The following is a 16346-nucleotide window of genomic DNA, read 5'->3' as shown; positions in this document are numbered from 1 at the left end:
AACTTTATTTTATTTATAGATAGTAGGTTTGGTATTAGGGTTATAGTCTATATAGTTTCGCATCTATTATTTGATTTTCTATTCAAACTGGTTGTTATTATAGATATAGTTTATTTGTTTAAATATTGGCCGGTGGTTTCTATTATAAGGAAATAGGTTATGGTAGTGTTTGAAGATTTCTCTAAACGCTTAGTCGAAGATAGTTTAGAATGCTTCGTTGGGGATTGAGATTTTTCCTTTGTAAGTCTAAACTCTGTCGCTCCGTTATTAATATCCTTATGCATATTTAATAAAGTCTATGACTAGTCGTTTGTGTTTTCTAATAAGTATAAGGTGCTTTAGTAAAGGTACTAGTTTCTATATTTACCTAATAAACTTCTATTTAAGGTATCCTTCTAGTATAAAGTGTAAAAGTTGTTCCTTAGCTTTGATTTTTCTAGTATCTAGGTTAGGTTATTAGCTAATAGCATCTACTTTATTGTTCTTTATTCCTTTGATATAGATAATAATATAGTTAAATTCTAAAAGGTATTTAGCGTATTATAGTTATTATCCGCTAAGTTCTTAGGTCCTTATAAAGTAGGTAATATTCTTATAATCTATATATACCTTAATTTAGTACTTATTTCTAAGGAGGTAATATTAGAATTTCTTAAAGGTATTAATAATTATAAGGAATTCTTTATTATAGATAGGGTAATTAAGTTCTTTTCTATATAGCTTATAGGAGTAAAATGCGATGGGGTATAAAAGTCCTTTATTATCTTATTATTTAATCTAGGCCCCTAGCGTAAAGTCTAAGGCATTTATTTTAAGTTTAATTTATTAAGATAGGTTAAATATCTTAAATATAGGTTTACTTAGAATAAGTTTCTTAATTATATTAAAAGCTTCCCTTACCTTATCCCTAAATATAAATATTTTATCTTTCTTTATAAGATTAATTAATAGTATAATAGTCTTTTTAAACTTCTTTAAGAACTTATAATAATAATTAATAAAACTAAGGAAGGATTATATTTCTTTAATATTTATTAATTTCTTTTATTCTTTAATTACTAAGACCTTCTTAGGGTCTATATATATCTTATTATAAGAAATAATATATCTAAGGAATTCTACTTCTAAGGCATAGAATTTGCTTTTCTTAGGTTCTACTAGTAACTTAGTATCTTATAGTATTTATAGTACCTTATAGATATATTTTATATATTTTTCTTTTATTTTAGAGAAGATAAGAATATTATCTAGGTAATATATAATAAATATATCTAGATATTCTTATAGCATATTATAGATCATTTATTAAAATATAATAGGTATATTTATAAGTCTAAAGGGCATAATAAGATACTTAAATAGTCTATACTTAGTATAAAAAGTAGTTTTCTATTTATATCCTTCTTTAATTTAAATAAGATTATAAGCTCCTTTAAGGTTAAGTGCTATAAAGTACTTTATTCTAAAAAGTCAATTTTTTAGCTTACTAATAAGGGATAGTAATATATAATCCTTAATTATAATAGTATTAAGTATCCTAAAGTTAATATAGAGTTAGAGCTTTTTATTCTTTTTTAAAATAAATATAATAAGGTATCTAATAAATAACTTACTTTCCCTAATATATCCTTTCTATAATATATCTTTAATATATTTCTTTAATACTAGTAATTATATTTTATTAAGTAAGTAGAGTTTACTAAAGCTAGGTTATTTTCTATTAATAAACTTAATTTCTAGGTTATAATATATATACTCTAATAGACTAGTTTTAAGCTTTTTTATAAAGAGTTTTTTATAAATATAGTATTATAATAAAATATTCTTAAGTTATTCTTCCTTTAATATCTTCTTAACTTATTCTAGGTTTCTTTTTAGCTTATAGAATTATTTTATAACGCATATAATTATTCGCTAATTCTATTATTTCTATCTATTATAATATTTATATTATATCCCTTTAGGTAGAGAGATATCTTATGTTTATCTCTACCTAACTTTTCTATCTTTTCTAATAGAAATTTAAGATCTTATATTACTCCCTAAGTTATTATTTATTATAAAGGGTATCTTATTATAAAAAGAAAATACCTAGCTAGTTCTCTAGTCGAAATATAAGTTAAATTAGCATAACTATAAGTACCTAAGTATAAGATTATATTACTTATTTAGTATAATATTAAATAATATCCCTTAGTTTTTTCCTTTAATAATAACTTTAAGGTAATTAATCTTATTATTAATAATACTATTACTATAATTAAAAGGGGTTCCTTCTAGGTTAATAACCAAGTAAGGCATTTATTTATACCTCTATAATAGCTTAAGCCTATTTATTATTATTAGGTCGAAGTAATTCTACTTAGCTCTGCTATCTACCAAAGCATTTAGCTATTCTCCCTTGACTTATACTTTTAGTTCTAGGTAATATCGCCTATATATTCTATTTATAGAGTATAGGGCCTTCTGGGGTAATATATTCCCATATTTATCTATCTATTGCCCTATGTCAGATAGGCTATTTAGTTTTTTAATACTATATAGCTAAAGTAGTTAAACTTATATTTATTATTTATATAGGCTTTATAGTTATATGTGTTATCCTAGCTATATAGCTAGTCCTAGTATTACTATTCTTATTTAGCTCCTAGGTCCTTTTTATCTCCCTAGCTAATTATTCTTTATTAATCTTTAATTTTATAGGTAATTTATTTCTTCTCTTAAATAGTATAATAAAGTTCTAAGGAGTATTATATATTTATAATACTAATAGATTTATATTAGTATATTACCTTATATTCCTCTATCTTATACTATAGGTAGGGCTTATTATTTAGCTAATATAGTAGTGCTACGAGGAAGTAATCTTATTCTTACTTCTCTTTCTAGTATATTTTATATTAATAATATTAGTATAATATCTAAGAGATACTAGTATATTCCTAATATATTAGGTATATTCTTATATTATCCTATAGGTTAAAAGATACTTCTAGGTATTAAGGGTTTTTAGCTAATTCCCTATAATAAGCTTAAATATAGATTTCTTACTTATCTGCTATTTCTATATATTCCTATGCGGTCTAGATATACCTTTCTTATAGGCTATTCTAGTACCTATAGTTATTTTTATTATATAGTTATAAGTAGTTCTTTTCTTCTTATAGTTCTTTGTTACTCCTCTAGGGCTTCTTAGAGCATACCTAGCATAGTTCCTTTTATAGTTTCTAAGTATTATACTTAAACTTAGTTTAATTAATATTACTATTACTTACTTTAGTAACCTAGTTATTATATAGTAGTTTATTATATTAATCTGCCTTTTATTATTTATAGATTTTATTATATTCTTAGAATACCTCGATCTAATATTAGGGGCATAAAGTATAATTATATCGCGCGGGGTTATCCTATTAGTAGTCCCTGCGATAAACTATAGAGGGCATCTAGGTTTACTTATTATATCTTATAATCTATTTCTTATAGTTAAAACCTTCTATAGTAACTTCTTAGAAGTTAGCTTATTTATTTATTATTAATAATAGTTACTAGGCTAAAGCTAATACTATAGGTTCTTCTATCTAGAGTTCTATGCATTTAGTTATAATAATAGTTTACTACTATAGGAGGCTATCTAGGTTTCCCTTCTTATTGTCTAGTTCTAGTAAAGGGCTTTATATATCTAGGTTAATAAAGTGCGACTAGTTGGTTTTTTAGGGTTTAATTAGTTTATAGAGTTATTCCTTTATAATATTACTAATTATATAGTTACTAATAGCTTATTCCTTTATTAAGTAGGCGGCTTAATAAGGCATAATAATTTCTCCCTGCTATGCGCTAGTATGGTTATATCCTATCTATGCTATCCTAAGTATCTTAGTAGTGCGGATAGCTATTTAGGGCTTACTATCTACTTAGGTAAATCTTACCTATTTCCTACTTTCTAGAAGGGGCTATCACTAGCGTGGCTAATAATATCTTTCTTTAGTATCTTATTATTTCTTTTTATACTTATTGGCCTTATAGCCCTTCTTATAGCAATAGTAGTACTTAATATCCTTAGGTCCTTATTAGGCTACTCCTAGTTCTATAGGCCCTAGGTTAGTGCTATATAAGGTATTATTCTATCTCTTCTTACCCTAGTTAGCATTAAAGTATAAATTATTAGCCTTATTATTACTAAACTTTAGGTTTTATAGTTTCTTCTATAAGAACTATTAATTATTAATCTTAATTACCTTATTAATATATTTAATAAGGTTATTAGGTTATTCTTCTTTATAAAGTTCTACCTATACTTCCTTTTTAAGCCTATTAAAGAATAGGGATATTAGGGGTTCTTAATTCTAGCTAAGCTTTAAGGCGAGTTAGAGGTATTTTATTCTATACTCTGAGGTAGACTAGGTTTATTAGAGCGCCTTAATTTCTCTCTTAGCTTATGCCTTCTCGTTAATAGTTCTAAAGGCTTATCGAAGTACTACCTCGAAGGCTTTATAGTCTAAGTAGAAGTAATAGGTATAAGGCAAATGCTAATTAGCTAGGGCCATAAGGTATTCCCTTATAATAGGTTTAAACTATGCGGCGGCATAGTTCTTAAGTCTTCCTATAGCATATTAGACCTTATTAATAAGTAAAGTAAACTATATTAGGTAGTATATTATAAATGCCCTTAGCTAAGTAAGGAATATAGGTAGCTTATAGGTAGTCCTATCAAAAGGTTCTAGGGGGTTTAGCTTTAGGATTTCTCCTATATCTCTCCTATTTATAGTAGTAGCTATTATATTAGTAATATTCTAAACATTATCTAGGTATTCTGCGTTCTAGATATACTAGTTTTTACCTATCCTCTTAATAAGTTCATAGAGTCTATCTATCTTTGCGCTTATAGCGGTAATTTAGGCTCATAATTATTTGTTTTCCTTATCATTAGAGCTATCCGCGTTGTTTATTTCTTTATCTAGGTTAACTAGAGCGGGTATAGGTAGGTAATTAGTAAGTAGAGCCTATTAGTAGTTATTTGCGGGAGTTACCTAAGTAGCTATTATGTTTAATATTATTTAAGGTAATATAAGTAATCCTCTAAATAAGAGCTATTAATATATAATAAGCGTATATATTCCTAAGGGATAAACCGGTCGTGCTAGGTTTATATTAGTAGATAGAGTAGTCGCGCTATACTTAAATAATAGGGGTATTATATCTAGTAATATGCTTAAGGGTATTAAGTATAACTAAGTTATATTAATAGCTGAGGTAGCTACTATATAGGAAAGTGCAATGAGTGCGTTTTATATACTTGGGCTTTCTTGAGTGAAGTCGATCGCGAGAGGGCGCGATGTCGTTCTAGGACTGACGCGGTCTAGGAATAATATCGGTCCTTAGTATGTCGGTCCTATCGTGATTGGTGGTTTAGAACTCGGGATTTGTGGGGACCACGTGACGTAAGCCGCGAAGGTCGTAACAATAGTAATATATCGGTAGTAATAAAATCCTTAAAAAGTAATAATTAAAGAAGGTTAGTATAACCGGGGTTTAGCGCTGTAGTATATATAAAAAGACTAGCTATAATATAAGAGCTTATTAAGTAGTAATTAAGACTTCTAGCAAAGAGTATAGTACTTAGTTTTAATTAATTAGTTAGTTTATTATGTTTTTATTATGGTTTTTAACTTAAGAGTATAAGAAGAGTGCGGCGCATGCTTATTATATATATTATCTTAGTATTGAATCTTATTAGCTAAGCCCTCCCAAACACAAGCGAAATCCAACACCCTAAACCCGTCATTGATCTGCAAAAGTAGCGGGGGGCGTATTATCAATCGGCTCAGCCACCTCGAAAATATTAGTGCCAAGACACTCGCACCGAGATGCTCGTACCGAAGTGCTCGTACCGAACCGTCCACTCCTCGTCTAGGTTTTTACTGGCCGACTAAGCCACGGCCTTGCAGAAAAGCGCTACACTCTAGAAGCGCAGATTTCATTTTACTCGCGCCGAGCTATCGAAGGCTCGGTACGAGCTCTTCTGCAATCGTAAGTGGAGCGTCAGAAACTATATAAGAGCCTTCGGCGCCTGCGTTGTTGTTTGCCACACAGCTCGTTGGAAATAACTAATTCTCCCCGACTTCCCTTGCGACACATCTCTTCCTCGAACACTCGAAATGGCCGACTCAAACTTCAAACCGGGATACGAGACGTGCGACGAAGTAACTCTCCAATGTCCAGTCGAAGCTACTCTGTATGGTGACTACTTTACCAAGGGTCCCATAATCTTCTTCGCTGTGGCATTCGGCTTGCTCTTACTTTACCAGATCTGGTTCACCTTCAAGTCTCGGGCCTGGGGGTTTTCTATATGGCTCATTCTTGGAACCGTCTTCGAGATGGTGGGTTACTCCTCTCGGATGGAGATGGTCGACAATCCTTGGAAGAAGGATCCATTCCAGAAGCAACTGCTGCTGCTCATCTTAGCGCCGACCCTAATCGCTGCTTCCATCGCCGTTGCCTTCAAACACCTTGTGCTCTACTACGGCCCGGATTTGTCCGTCTTAAGACCACGGTGGTACCCTTTCGTGTTCGTAGGGACAGATATAATCGCCATTATTATACAGGGCGCTGGTGCCGTGATGGCTGGGCAAGGCGGCGACAAAATGGATCTAAGCACAGGCCTTCTTGTTGGAGGTGTGAGCTTTCAGCTCGTGAATATGCTAGGATGCGGCATACTCATGGTCATCTTCTGGAAGCGCTACCAGCGTTTGAAACATGACGGTACAAAGACTGAACGCAGAGATGTGCTTGTCCAAGATGGTCAAGTGGATAGCACTGAATATCGAAACCTTCGCTGGTTTGTGTGGGCGATTTTTGCCGCATACATCCTGATCATAATTCGCTGCATCTATCGGTACGTCAAGATATCCCACTCTTTCCAGCTCATTTAATCTTATCGCTTTAGGGTTCCGGAGATGGCCTTGGGATGGGGCAGTTCTTTGATGCAGAATGAGGCCTTATTCTACATCCTGGACGGCGCCATGATTCTTCTCGCTGTCACGATAATTTGCGCATTTCATCCAGCTCGATTCTTTCCCCGATTGGGTAGAGCCAAGGACATGGCGGCCCCGACTCCTGCGCAAATCAGAAGTCATGTCGAAAGAGGCGAGTACCAGGGCAGTCAGATTGCACTACGGCAGGTTGTGACGACCGTGTAGGGTTGCCAAGGGATAAACCGGTCGTGCTGGGTTTATATTGGCAGAGGGGATGCTGGCGTTGTCTTGAACGGGGTGTGAGTCTGTCAAGGGCAAGGATCAAAACCATCGTGAATAGCTTCACGGTCAGCGTGAACGCTACACCATCATTAGCGTCAGGCAACAGCGTGCTGCCTATGGGATCGGCAGACTGAAAATAGGTATAAGAGACCGACTCTCATTGCTCCTTTAGATAGAGAATCAAGCGCTCATTTAATCCTCATGGCCCATCAGTACCTGCGCCAGAGTCACGTCTGGTAATATGCTCAATGGTATTAAGTGTAACCAAGTTGTATTGATAGTTGCGGTAGCTAATACATAAGAAAGTGCAACGAGCGTATACGATATACTTGGGGACATACCGTTGGATCACCATGTTCTACGACCTTTATCACGGGAGTTATATATGTGATCGCAGTGATTAAGAAGGTAATCCTATAGTTAAATTAGGTCATAAAGTAAGAGAAAGCTTTTAATTAATGTTAATATTAATATAAGGAAAAAAGTCTAAAAAAAATAAAGTATAATTATTAATAATATAATATTATTTTACATAATTAATAAAATTATTAAAATAATTATTATTATAAAAAATAAAAAATAAAGAAAATATTTTTAATTTATAATATTTTAATTAAATTAAATCTTTATTTATAACTTAATTATAGCCTTAATATATTTAAAGAAATAAGATAAATATATATTATTTATTAATAAACTTATTAATATTTAAATAAATATATTTATTATATAAAAAATAATTATTAAAATTTTATTAAAAAAACTAAGTTTTATAAGGAATTATAAATAAAAATAATAAGCTTTTTTAAAAAAAAATTAATTTAAGAGTATTATAATATACTTAATAAGTAAGCTATATAGATAAGTAAGCTATATAAAAATCCCTTAACTTATATCTTCTATATTTAATTAATTAATTCTTTATAATATACTTAATAAGTAAACCGATTAGATAAGTAAACTAATTAAAAATCCCTTAACCTATATTATTATTATTTAATTAATTAATTTTTAACTACCTAATATATTATAATCTAATAAAGAGGCTAGGGTCCTTCTTGCCTTTTAGGCCTATTAAAATAACCTAAAATTAAGCCTCTAATACGCTATAAAGATCTACTAAGTTACTTATAATACCCTTCACGCCTAATATAATAGTATCTAAGCCCGAGCTGATACTATCCCTAAATCATATAAGCTATCTAAGCTAGAGAAAGAGATCCTTAAGTACTTTATTCTCGACCTAGATTCGCAAGGATTCCCCCCCTAGCTTTATAGTATTAAAGAAATAACTAATTAATTACTTATTAATTATAATATATTACTAATTAATATATATTAGGCTTTAAATTTTATTAAGTAATACCTAGAGCTTAAGATATATTTTTTTTAGAAATATAACTATTAAAGAGCTAAATATAAAGACCTAATTATTATTTATAATTAATTTTAACTTATAGTAAATATAATCGCGAAGTATAATATCTAATTAAATAATATCTATAACTTTAATAAGACTAGCTTCCTTATAGGCATAATTATAAGTAGAATAGTTATTATAGGCTTAGAAAGGTATTTAAAGCTAAAATCGGTATAGCCTAGAAACTAAGAATAGATTATAATAATCTAAGTAATTAATATAAAAGGCTAATTAATCCTGCTATTTATTATTAATATAGGTTAATATTACCTTACTAACTAGTACTAAGAAAGTAACCTCCTAGGCGATTAGGTAATTATAATAACCTAAAATAGCTAGATTAATAATAAGATTAGTCTTAAGTAGCTTAAGTACTTTAATTAATATATAACTAATTAATTAATTAATTCTTATTATTTCTTAATTCTTAATAGCTATAAAAGTTATTACTTTATTAAATTTAAGAGATATTATAAAGAAAAAAAAATTATCTAGCTTTATATATTACCTTATTTATCTTATTTACTTTAGCCTCTTAATATTATATACTTTAGTATACTTAAGAGGGCTTATAGTTAAGAAATAAAGCATTTAATTAAAAGCTCTATTATATATATTTTAAAGACTAAGTTCTTTTTAGCCTTTTATGCTATATTTTAAGCTATTATAATAGAAAAAAATATTAAGGTATTATTTAAAGGGGCTAGGCTTATTTCTCTTAATCTAGAAAGTATAGTCTTAAAGCTTAATATATAGCTATAGATGCTAATACTAGTTAAGGAGGCTTTTAATTAATTAACCTCTTAGGCGTTAAGGACCCTAAAGACTATGCTTAAGGCCTAATCTTAGTCTAAATACCTTAAAAGATAGATTAAAAGGCACTAAAGTAGCTCTCTAGAGTTAATTCTTAAAGCATTAAAGTCTCTTGCGAAGGGAACAAAGGTAGTTATATATGAGATAGCTCTTATTTAGGCAGAGGTCTAAGACCTTTAATAGGCAAATAAGATACTAAGCTAGCGCCAGAGAGCAAAAAGGACCTAGCTATAGAAAAAAGGGGTAATAATAATAGAGGAAGGAAGATAAGTAATTTTAATTAATTAAATAATTTATAGTATTTTTATTATAATTTCTATTAAGGTAGTTTAGGATTTATAATTAGTTTACTTATCTAATTAGTTTACTTATTAAGTATGTTAACCTAATATATTATAATTTAATAAAGGCTAGAATCTATTTAGCTTTTTATACCTATTAGAATAACTTAAAACTTAGTCTTTAAGGCGCTATATTAATTTATTAAGTTAATTATAATATATTCTATAGCTAATATAATAATATCTAAGCCTAAGCTAATATAATCTATAGATTTTATAAGCTATTTAATTTAAAGAAATAAATTCTTATATATTTTATTCTTAACTTAGATTTATAAAGATTTCCTTTATAGCTATATAGTATTAAAGGTATAATTAATTAATTATATATTAATTATAATATATTATTAACTAATATATATTAGGGTTATAACTTTATTAAGTACTACTTAGAGCTTAATATATATATTTTTTAAAAATATAAGTATTAAAAAGCTAAATATAAAGGTTTAATTATTATCTATAAGAAATTTATATTTATAATAAATATGATTATAAAATATAATATTTAATTAAATAATTTTTATAATTTTAATAAAATTAGCTTTTTTATAGATATAATTATAAATAAAATAAGTATTATATATTTAAAAAGATATTTAAAGCTAAAATTAATATAACTTAGAAACTAAAAATAAATTATAAGTATTTAAATAACTAATATAAAAAACTAAATAATCTAATTATATATTATTAATATATGCTAATATTACCTTATTAATTAATATTAAGATAATAACTTATTAAGTAATTAAGTTATTATAATAACTTAAAATAATTTATTTAATAATAAAATTAATCTTAAGTAATTTAAGTATTTTAATTAATATATAACTAAGTAATTAAATAATTATTATTATTTTTTAATTTTTAATAATTATATAAATTATTAATTTATTAAATTTAAAAAATATTATAAAAATAAAAAATTATTTAGTTTTATATATTATTTTATTTTTTTTTTATTTATTTTAATCTCTTAATATTAAATATTTTAATATATTAAAATAAATTTATAATTAAAAACTAAAATATTTAATTAAATATTTTATTATTTATATTTTAAATATTAAGTTTTTTTTAATTTTTTATATAATATATAAAATTATTATAATAAAAAGAAATATTAAGAAAACTTATAAAAAAGCTAATTTTATTCTTTTTAACCTAAAAAGTATAATCTTAAAGTTTAATATATAATTATAAACTTTAATATTTATTAAAAAGGAAATTAAACCTTTTACCTCTTAGGTCTTAAAGACCTTAAGGATTATATTTAAGACTAAATCTTAGTTTAAATACCTTAAAAAATAAACTAAAAAGTATTATAATAACTCTTTAGAATTAATTATAAAGACTATAAAATCTTTTATAAAGGTAATAAAGAGAAATATATATAAGATTATATTATTAAGGGCTAAAATTAAAGACCTTTAAGAAATAAATAAGATATTAAGTTAATATTAAAGGGTAAAAAAAATTAAATTATAAAAAAAAGAAATAATAATAATAAAAAATAAAAAATATATAATTAATTAAATAAATATTAATATATAAAAAATAAGTAAATTATTAAGATATAATAATAAAAAAAAATTAATATAATTAAGGGTTTAAACTTATAATATTTATAGCTAGCTTAATTATAATATAAAGACTTATTATTATAACCCTCGCGGTTATATTATATAGTCCCTATAAATCCCGAGCTCTAAACTACTAATTATAATAAGACTAATATAATAAGGACTAATATTATTCTAAGACCGCATTAATCCTAAAATAATATTATGCCCTCTCGTGATTAATTTTACTTAAGGAAGCCTAAGTATATAAAATATATTTATTATATTTTCTTATATAATAACTACCTTAGCTATTAATATAACGTAGGTATACTTAATATCTTTAAGTATATTACTATATATAACTTATACCTATTATTACTTAGACTATGCCTAATACTATTTACTAATATAAACCTAGCACAACTAGTTTATCTCTTAGGAAATAAATAATTATTATACTTATTATATAATAATTAAAATATTTAAGAAAAAATATAATAAATAATTTTAATTAATTTTATAATTTATAATATTTTTATAAGAATCTTAATCTTATAGGCTAAGAAAAATATATAACTTATTTATTTATATAACTTATTTATTAAGTATATTATTTAAATTTAATAAATATTTTTATAATATACTTAAGATTTTCTTTATATAAATAATATATTTTTAAATTCTTTATAAAATAAGATTTATATTATATATTTAATATTATAATACTTAATTTTATTTTTCTTAAATAAAAACTTATAAAAATGTTTATTTTAGTTTTTTTTATTAAGAAAAAATATTTTAAATATTATAATTTTTAATTTTATTTAAAAGAAATATATATATAATTAAAATATTATATAAAAAAAGCAATATTTAAAAAAACTATATATATATATAAAGTATTATATAAAAAAAGTATTATTAAAAGAAATATTATATAAAAAAATATATATATATAAAACATAAATTAAATATAAGTTTTTAAAAAATTATTTATTATATTTATAACTTTAAGTATTAATATATATATTTAGATTAAATATATATTAAGAATATATTAGTTATAAATATTATTTTTTTAATTATAATAAGCCTCTTATTAAGCTATTATAATAATGTTTAATTAATTTTATATATTAGAAAATCTTAAATTTAATATATAAATATTTATTAAATTTAAAAATAATAATTTTAAATTAAAACTTTTTAAAAGAATTTTTATTATTTTTTTTATAAATTCTTATAAAATTTAATTTTTTATTAAAATCTTAATAATTACTTTTAATATAAAATAATTTCTTTTTAAATATTTATAATCTTATTAATAAATAAGATATATTTATTTTTAAAAATATTTATAATTTTATTTATATATAAAATAAAGTTTTTTTTTAAATATATTAAGCTTATACTTAGCTTATAAATAAAAATTTAATTTTATTAAAATATTATAAATTAAAAATATTTTAATTATTTTTTATTTTCTATAATTATGTAAGTCTTAATTATTTTATTAATTATAAAAGGTAGTATTGTATTATTAATTATATTTTATTTTTTTATTTCTTTTTCTTATATTAATATTAATACTAATTAAAAGCTTTTTCTTATTTTATAACTTAATTTAATTATAATAGAAGTCTTAATAAGTAAGGTAATAGCTATTTTTCCTTGTTTTAATATATTTATATAGCTCTATAGGTAGCTTTTTATTACTAGCTTAAAATAACTTCCTAGAATAACTAGTCTAATAAGCCGCAATAAGGTTATCTATAAGGCGGCCTTGCTAATTACTCTAAGACTATATTTTCTCTTATTTTAGCTACCTATAAAGCTAGAGAAGATAGCTATTAAGGAGAGCTATATTAAGCAGAAAAGTGTAAGCTATAGCCTACTAAGAACTGCGACGAATTTAATAATAATAGCCTTGTAATGCCCTTAGTTAGTTACTATGGTTTATATAAGGTATCTTATTATTATATATAGCAATAATAGAAGGGATTATAAATAATTTAATAGCTTTATTATTAAAAAAACGCTATATTAGCTATGCATAGCTTAATCTATATTTAGCCTCTTTCTCTTCTAGATATAAAGCTTATTGCCTTTAAATATAATAAATAAGAAGAGCATAAGGGCGTTATCTTTCTATGCTATTTAGTTAACCTAGGAAAGACTAAGTTAAATTAGTAGGGGTTTTATAAGTAAATTTAACTTAGCTTACTAGCTTATTATTAACTATTAGAGCTATTCTAGCCTTATTAATCTAAAGAAGCCTCCTGTTAGTAGAATTATTTTCTTTAAGCTTTGCAAAGGGGGTATAAATACTATAGTTATAGCGGGCTATGCTTATAGCCTCGTAGCTATATTAATAAAGGCTTCTAAAGAGGCTAGTAGATAAGAAGAGGTTATTAAGAAAGATATAATATATAGCTTTTAGTAGCTTATTAATAAGTATAATAACTATGCTTTATATTAGGATAAGGTATATAAAAAGTTACTTTTTTCTGTAAGATTAAAGCTATATTATAAGGCTAATTAAATTATATCTCTTTTTTAACTTATACTAGAACTATTATAAGAAAAGGCCTTTTTATGCTATAGCTTAGATCTTAAAGCCTATAGAGATAAGCTTATTTAGGACGTATATTATTTAGTATAACTTTCCTATATAGCAGATTATATACTTATCTATAGTAATATTTATGTGACGATTGTGTATATTCCCAAGGGATAAACCGGTCGTGCTGGGTTTATGTTGGCAGATAGACTAGTCGCGCTATGCTTAAACAAGGGGGGTATCACGTCTAGTAATATGCTCAAAGGTATTAAGTATAACCAAGTTATATTAATAGCTGAGGTAGCTACTATATAAGGAAGTGCAAATAAGTGTGTTTTATATACTCATTATAGTTTATCTAGACCGATTATTCTGATATTTAGTCTAGGGTAGGATTATTATCTTTATTTTTTAGTCCTAGGACCGATAGGAATAAAGTTTAGTCCCTATAGTCCCTTGCTTAGTTAGGGTGTTCTGCTAGGCTTTACTGCCTGGCCTATGTTATGGCCGTAATATAAGGTCTCCTCTCTATTGGTCTTGTCCTTAAGACTAGTTTCGGCGACTAGGTATTATCGGTAAGTAACTTTGACTTATAAAAATCTTTATTTCTTACTAACGCGATATTAGGCCGAGTTTCTAAATGCACTTCTCTTCGTAAACTTTCCGAAGCATAGGGCCTTTTTTCCTATATTAAGGCTTTTAGTTCTAAAATTATACCTTATACTTGCTATTTCCGTCGGGGTCTGACCTATAGGGTAGTTTCTGGCTATTCTAACCGTTATTCTAATTATATCGACGTGAAGGTTATATGCAACGGGGCTAGAGTGGCTTCTTTTCGTAGGTATATATTAGTTTCTTATAGTGGCCTTATTAATCCTAGTAGTAGCTAAAAATATCCGAGAGCATAAGTATCTAGAGGACGAGGAGGCTAAGGCAAAGGCTACTCTTAAAGAGGCAATAGCTAAATTCGCTTATATCTAGAAGTAGAAAAGACTACTTAAAGCGCGAGGTAATAAGGCTTTTGAGCGTAGTTTGCGCGCTTTAGAGGATTTAGGCGAGCTCTAGGAGGAGTCATCCGCGGTTATAGAGGCATATTCTCTCGGGGCTATTAATTTAATTGATTAGAATGCCGTTAGTCTCGATGAGCCTATGCTCGGCGTTATTAGTAGAAGTTCTTTAGAAGGCATTATATACTAGTAAGGTATTCTAGGGGTTCCTAGGTGTTTTCTAAGTCTAGGTAGTCTTTCTATTTGACGAAATATATTATTTTGCCGTTAATTTTGTTTATATTAAGGATAGCTTCTATGATGTATTCTTCTAGTCTATTAACTTTGGTTTTTAGTTTATTTTTAGTTTTAACTTGGATGGTGTTTTCTATTGATTTAAGTAATAAAATGTAAATGATTAGATGGAGCTTAACTTTCGGTGGTAAGTCTAGTTTATAATTATTTTTTGAGATTCTTTGTTTAATTTTGTATAATCTAATATATTTATAGTTAAGTTTTTTATTTTATTGTTTTGTTTTGATGTTTTTTGTTGCAAAGTAGACTATATCTCCCTCTAAGAAGATCAATCCCTTGATTCTTTTCTTATTAGCGTAGTTTATTATTTTATTTCTAACGAATTTGAGTTCTATTTTTATTTCTTCGTATAGGTTTTTTAGTTAATTGCTGGTGAGGATTGCTTTAGGGTTGATAATTATATCTCTTATTTGTTGGTAGGCGTCTAGGGTAAATCTAAAATTGGCGTAAGCTAGTGTGATCTTTGTGCTTTTGTTTGTTGCTGTATTGTAGGCTAGCTGTGCAGCTGGTAGCTTCTTAACCTAGTTGGTTTATTCGTAATTAATGTAGTATCGGAGATATTGTTCTAGCGTTTGGTTTATGTGTTCTGTTTGCCTATTTGTCTCCTTGTGGTATGCAGTGGAGAGTTTATAGTTAATTCCTAAATATCCTATGAGGCTTTGCTAGAATTTTAAAGCGAATAGTAGTCCTCGATCTATGATGATTTCGAGTGGTATATTATATATCTTGGCGACGTGAAAGTAGAAAAGGTAGGCGAATTCTTTGGCCGTTATTGATTCTCTATAAGGTATAAAATAGGAAAATTTCATGAGTTTATCCACGATGATAAGAATGCTATTATAGAAGTTTCTAGTGGCTAGTTCTTTTAATAGGGGTAGTTTAGTGATGAAATCTATGGTGATAGAGTCCTATGGTTATTGTGTGACTAGGAGTAATTATAGCTTCTCGTAAGGTTTATGGCGTTATGCCTTGGTTTTTACGTAAAGGTTATATTATTCGATGACTACTGCGACTATTTTCTTTATATTAGAAAAGGTAAATATCATCTTAACTCGTTCTAGGGTTTTATTGATTCCTTGGTGTCCAT

General features: G+C 26.5%; 1 protein-coding gene across 1 annotated transcript; it reads left to right on the top strand.

Moving 5' to 3' along the window:
- Nucleotides 1-6158: 6158 nt before the first annotated feature.
- Nucleotides 6159-7199, top strand: NCS54_00988300 (Hypothetical protein; the record flags this gene model as incomplete). Its single annotated transcript, XM_053155212.1, has 2 exons — nt 6159-6895; nt 6947-7199. The coding sequence occupies 2 exons, from the start codon at nt 6159-6161 to the stop codon at nt 7197-7199; spliced, it is 990 nt and encodes a 329-aa protein (XP_053011187.1).
- Between the last annotated feature and the right edge of the window lie 9147 nt (nt 7200-16346).

Source organism: Fusarium falciforme, chromosome 8, assembly GCF_026873545.1.
Source record: "Fusarium falciforme chromosome 8, complete sequence".
NCBI lineage: Eukaryota > Fungi > Ascomycota > Sordariomycetes > Hypocreales > Nectriaceae > Fusarium > Fusarium falciforme.
The sequence above is the reverse complement of the archived record's forward strand: the minus strand, read 5'-3'. Positions and strand labels throughout refer to the sequence as shown.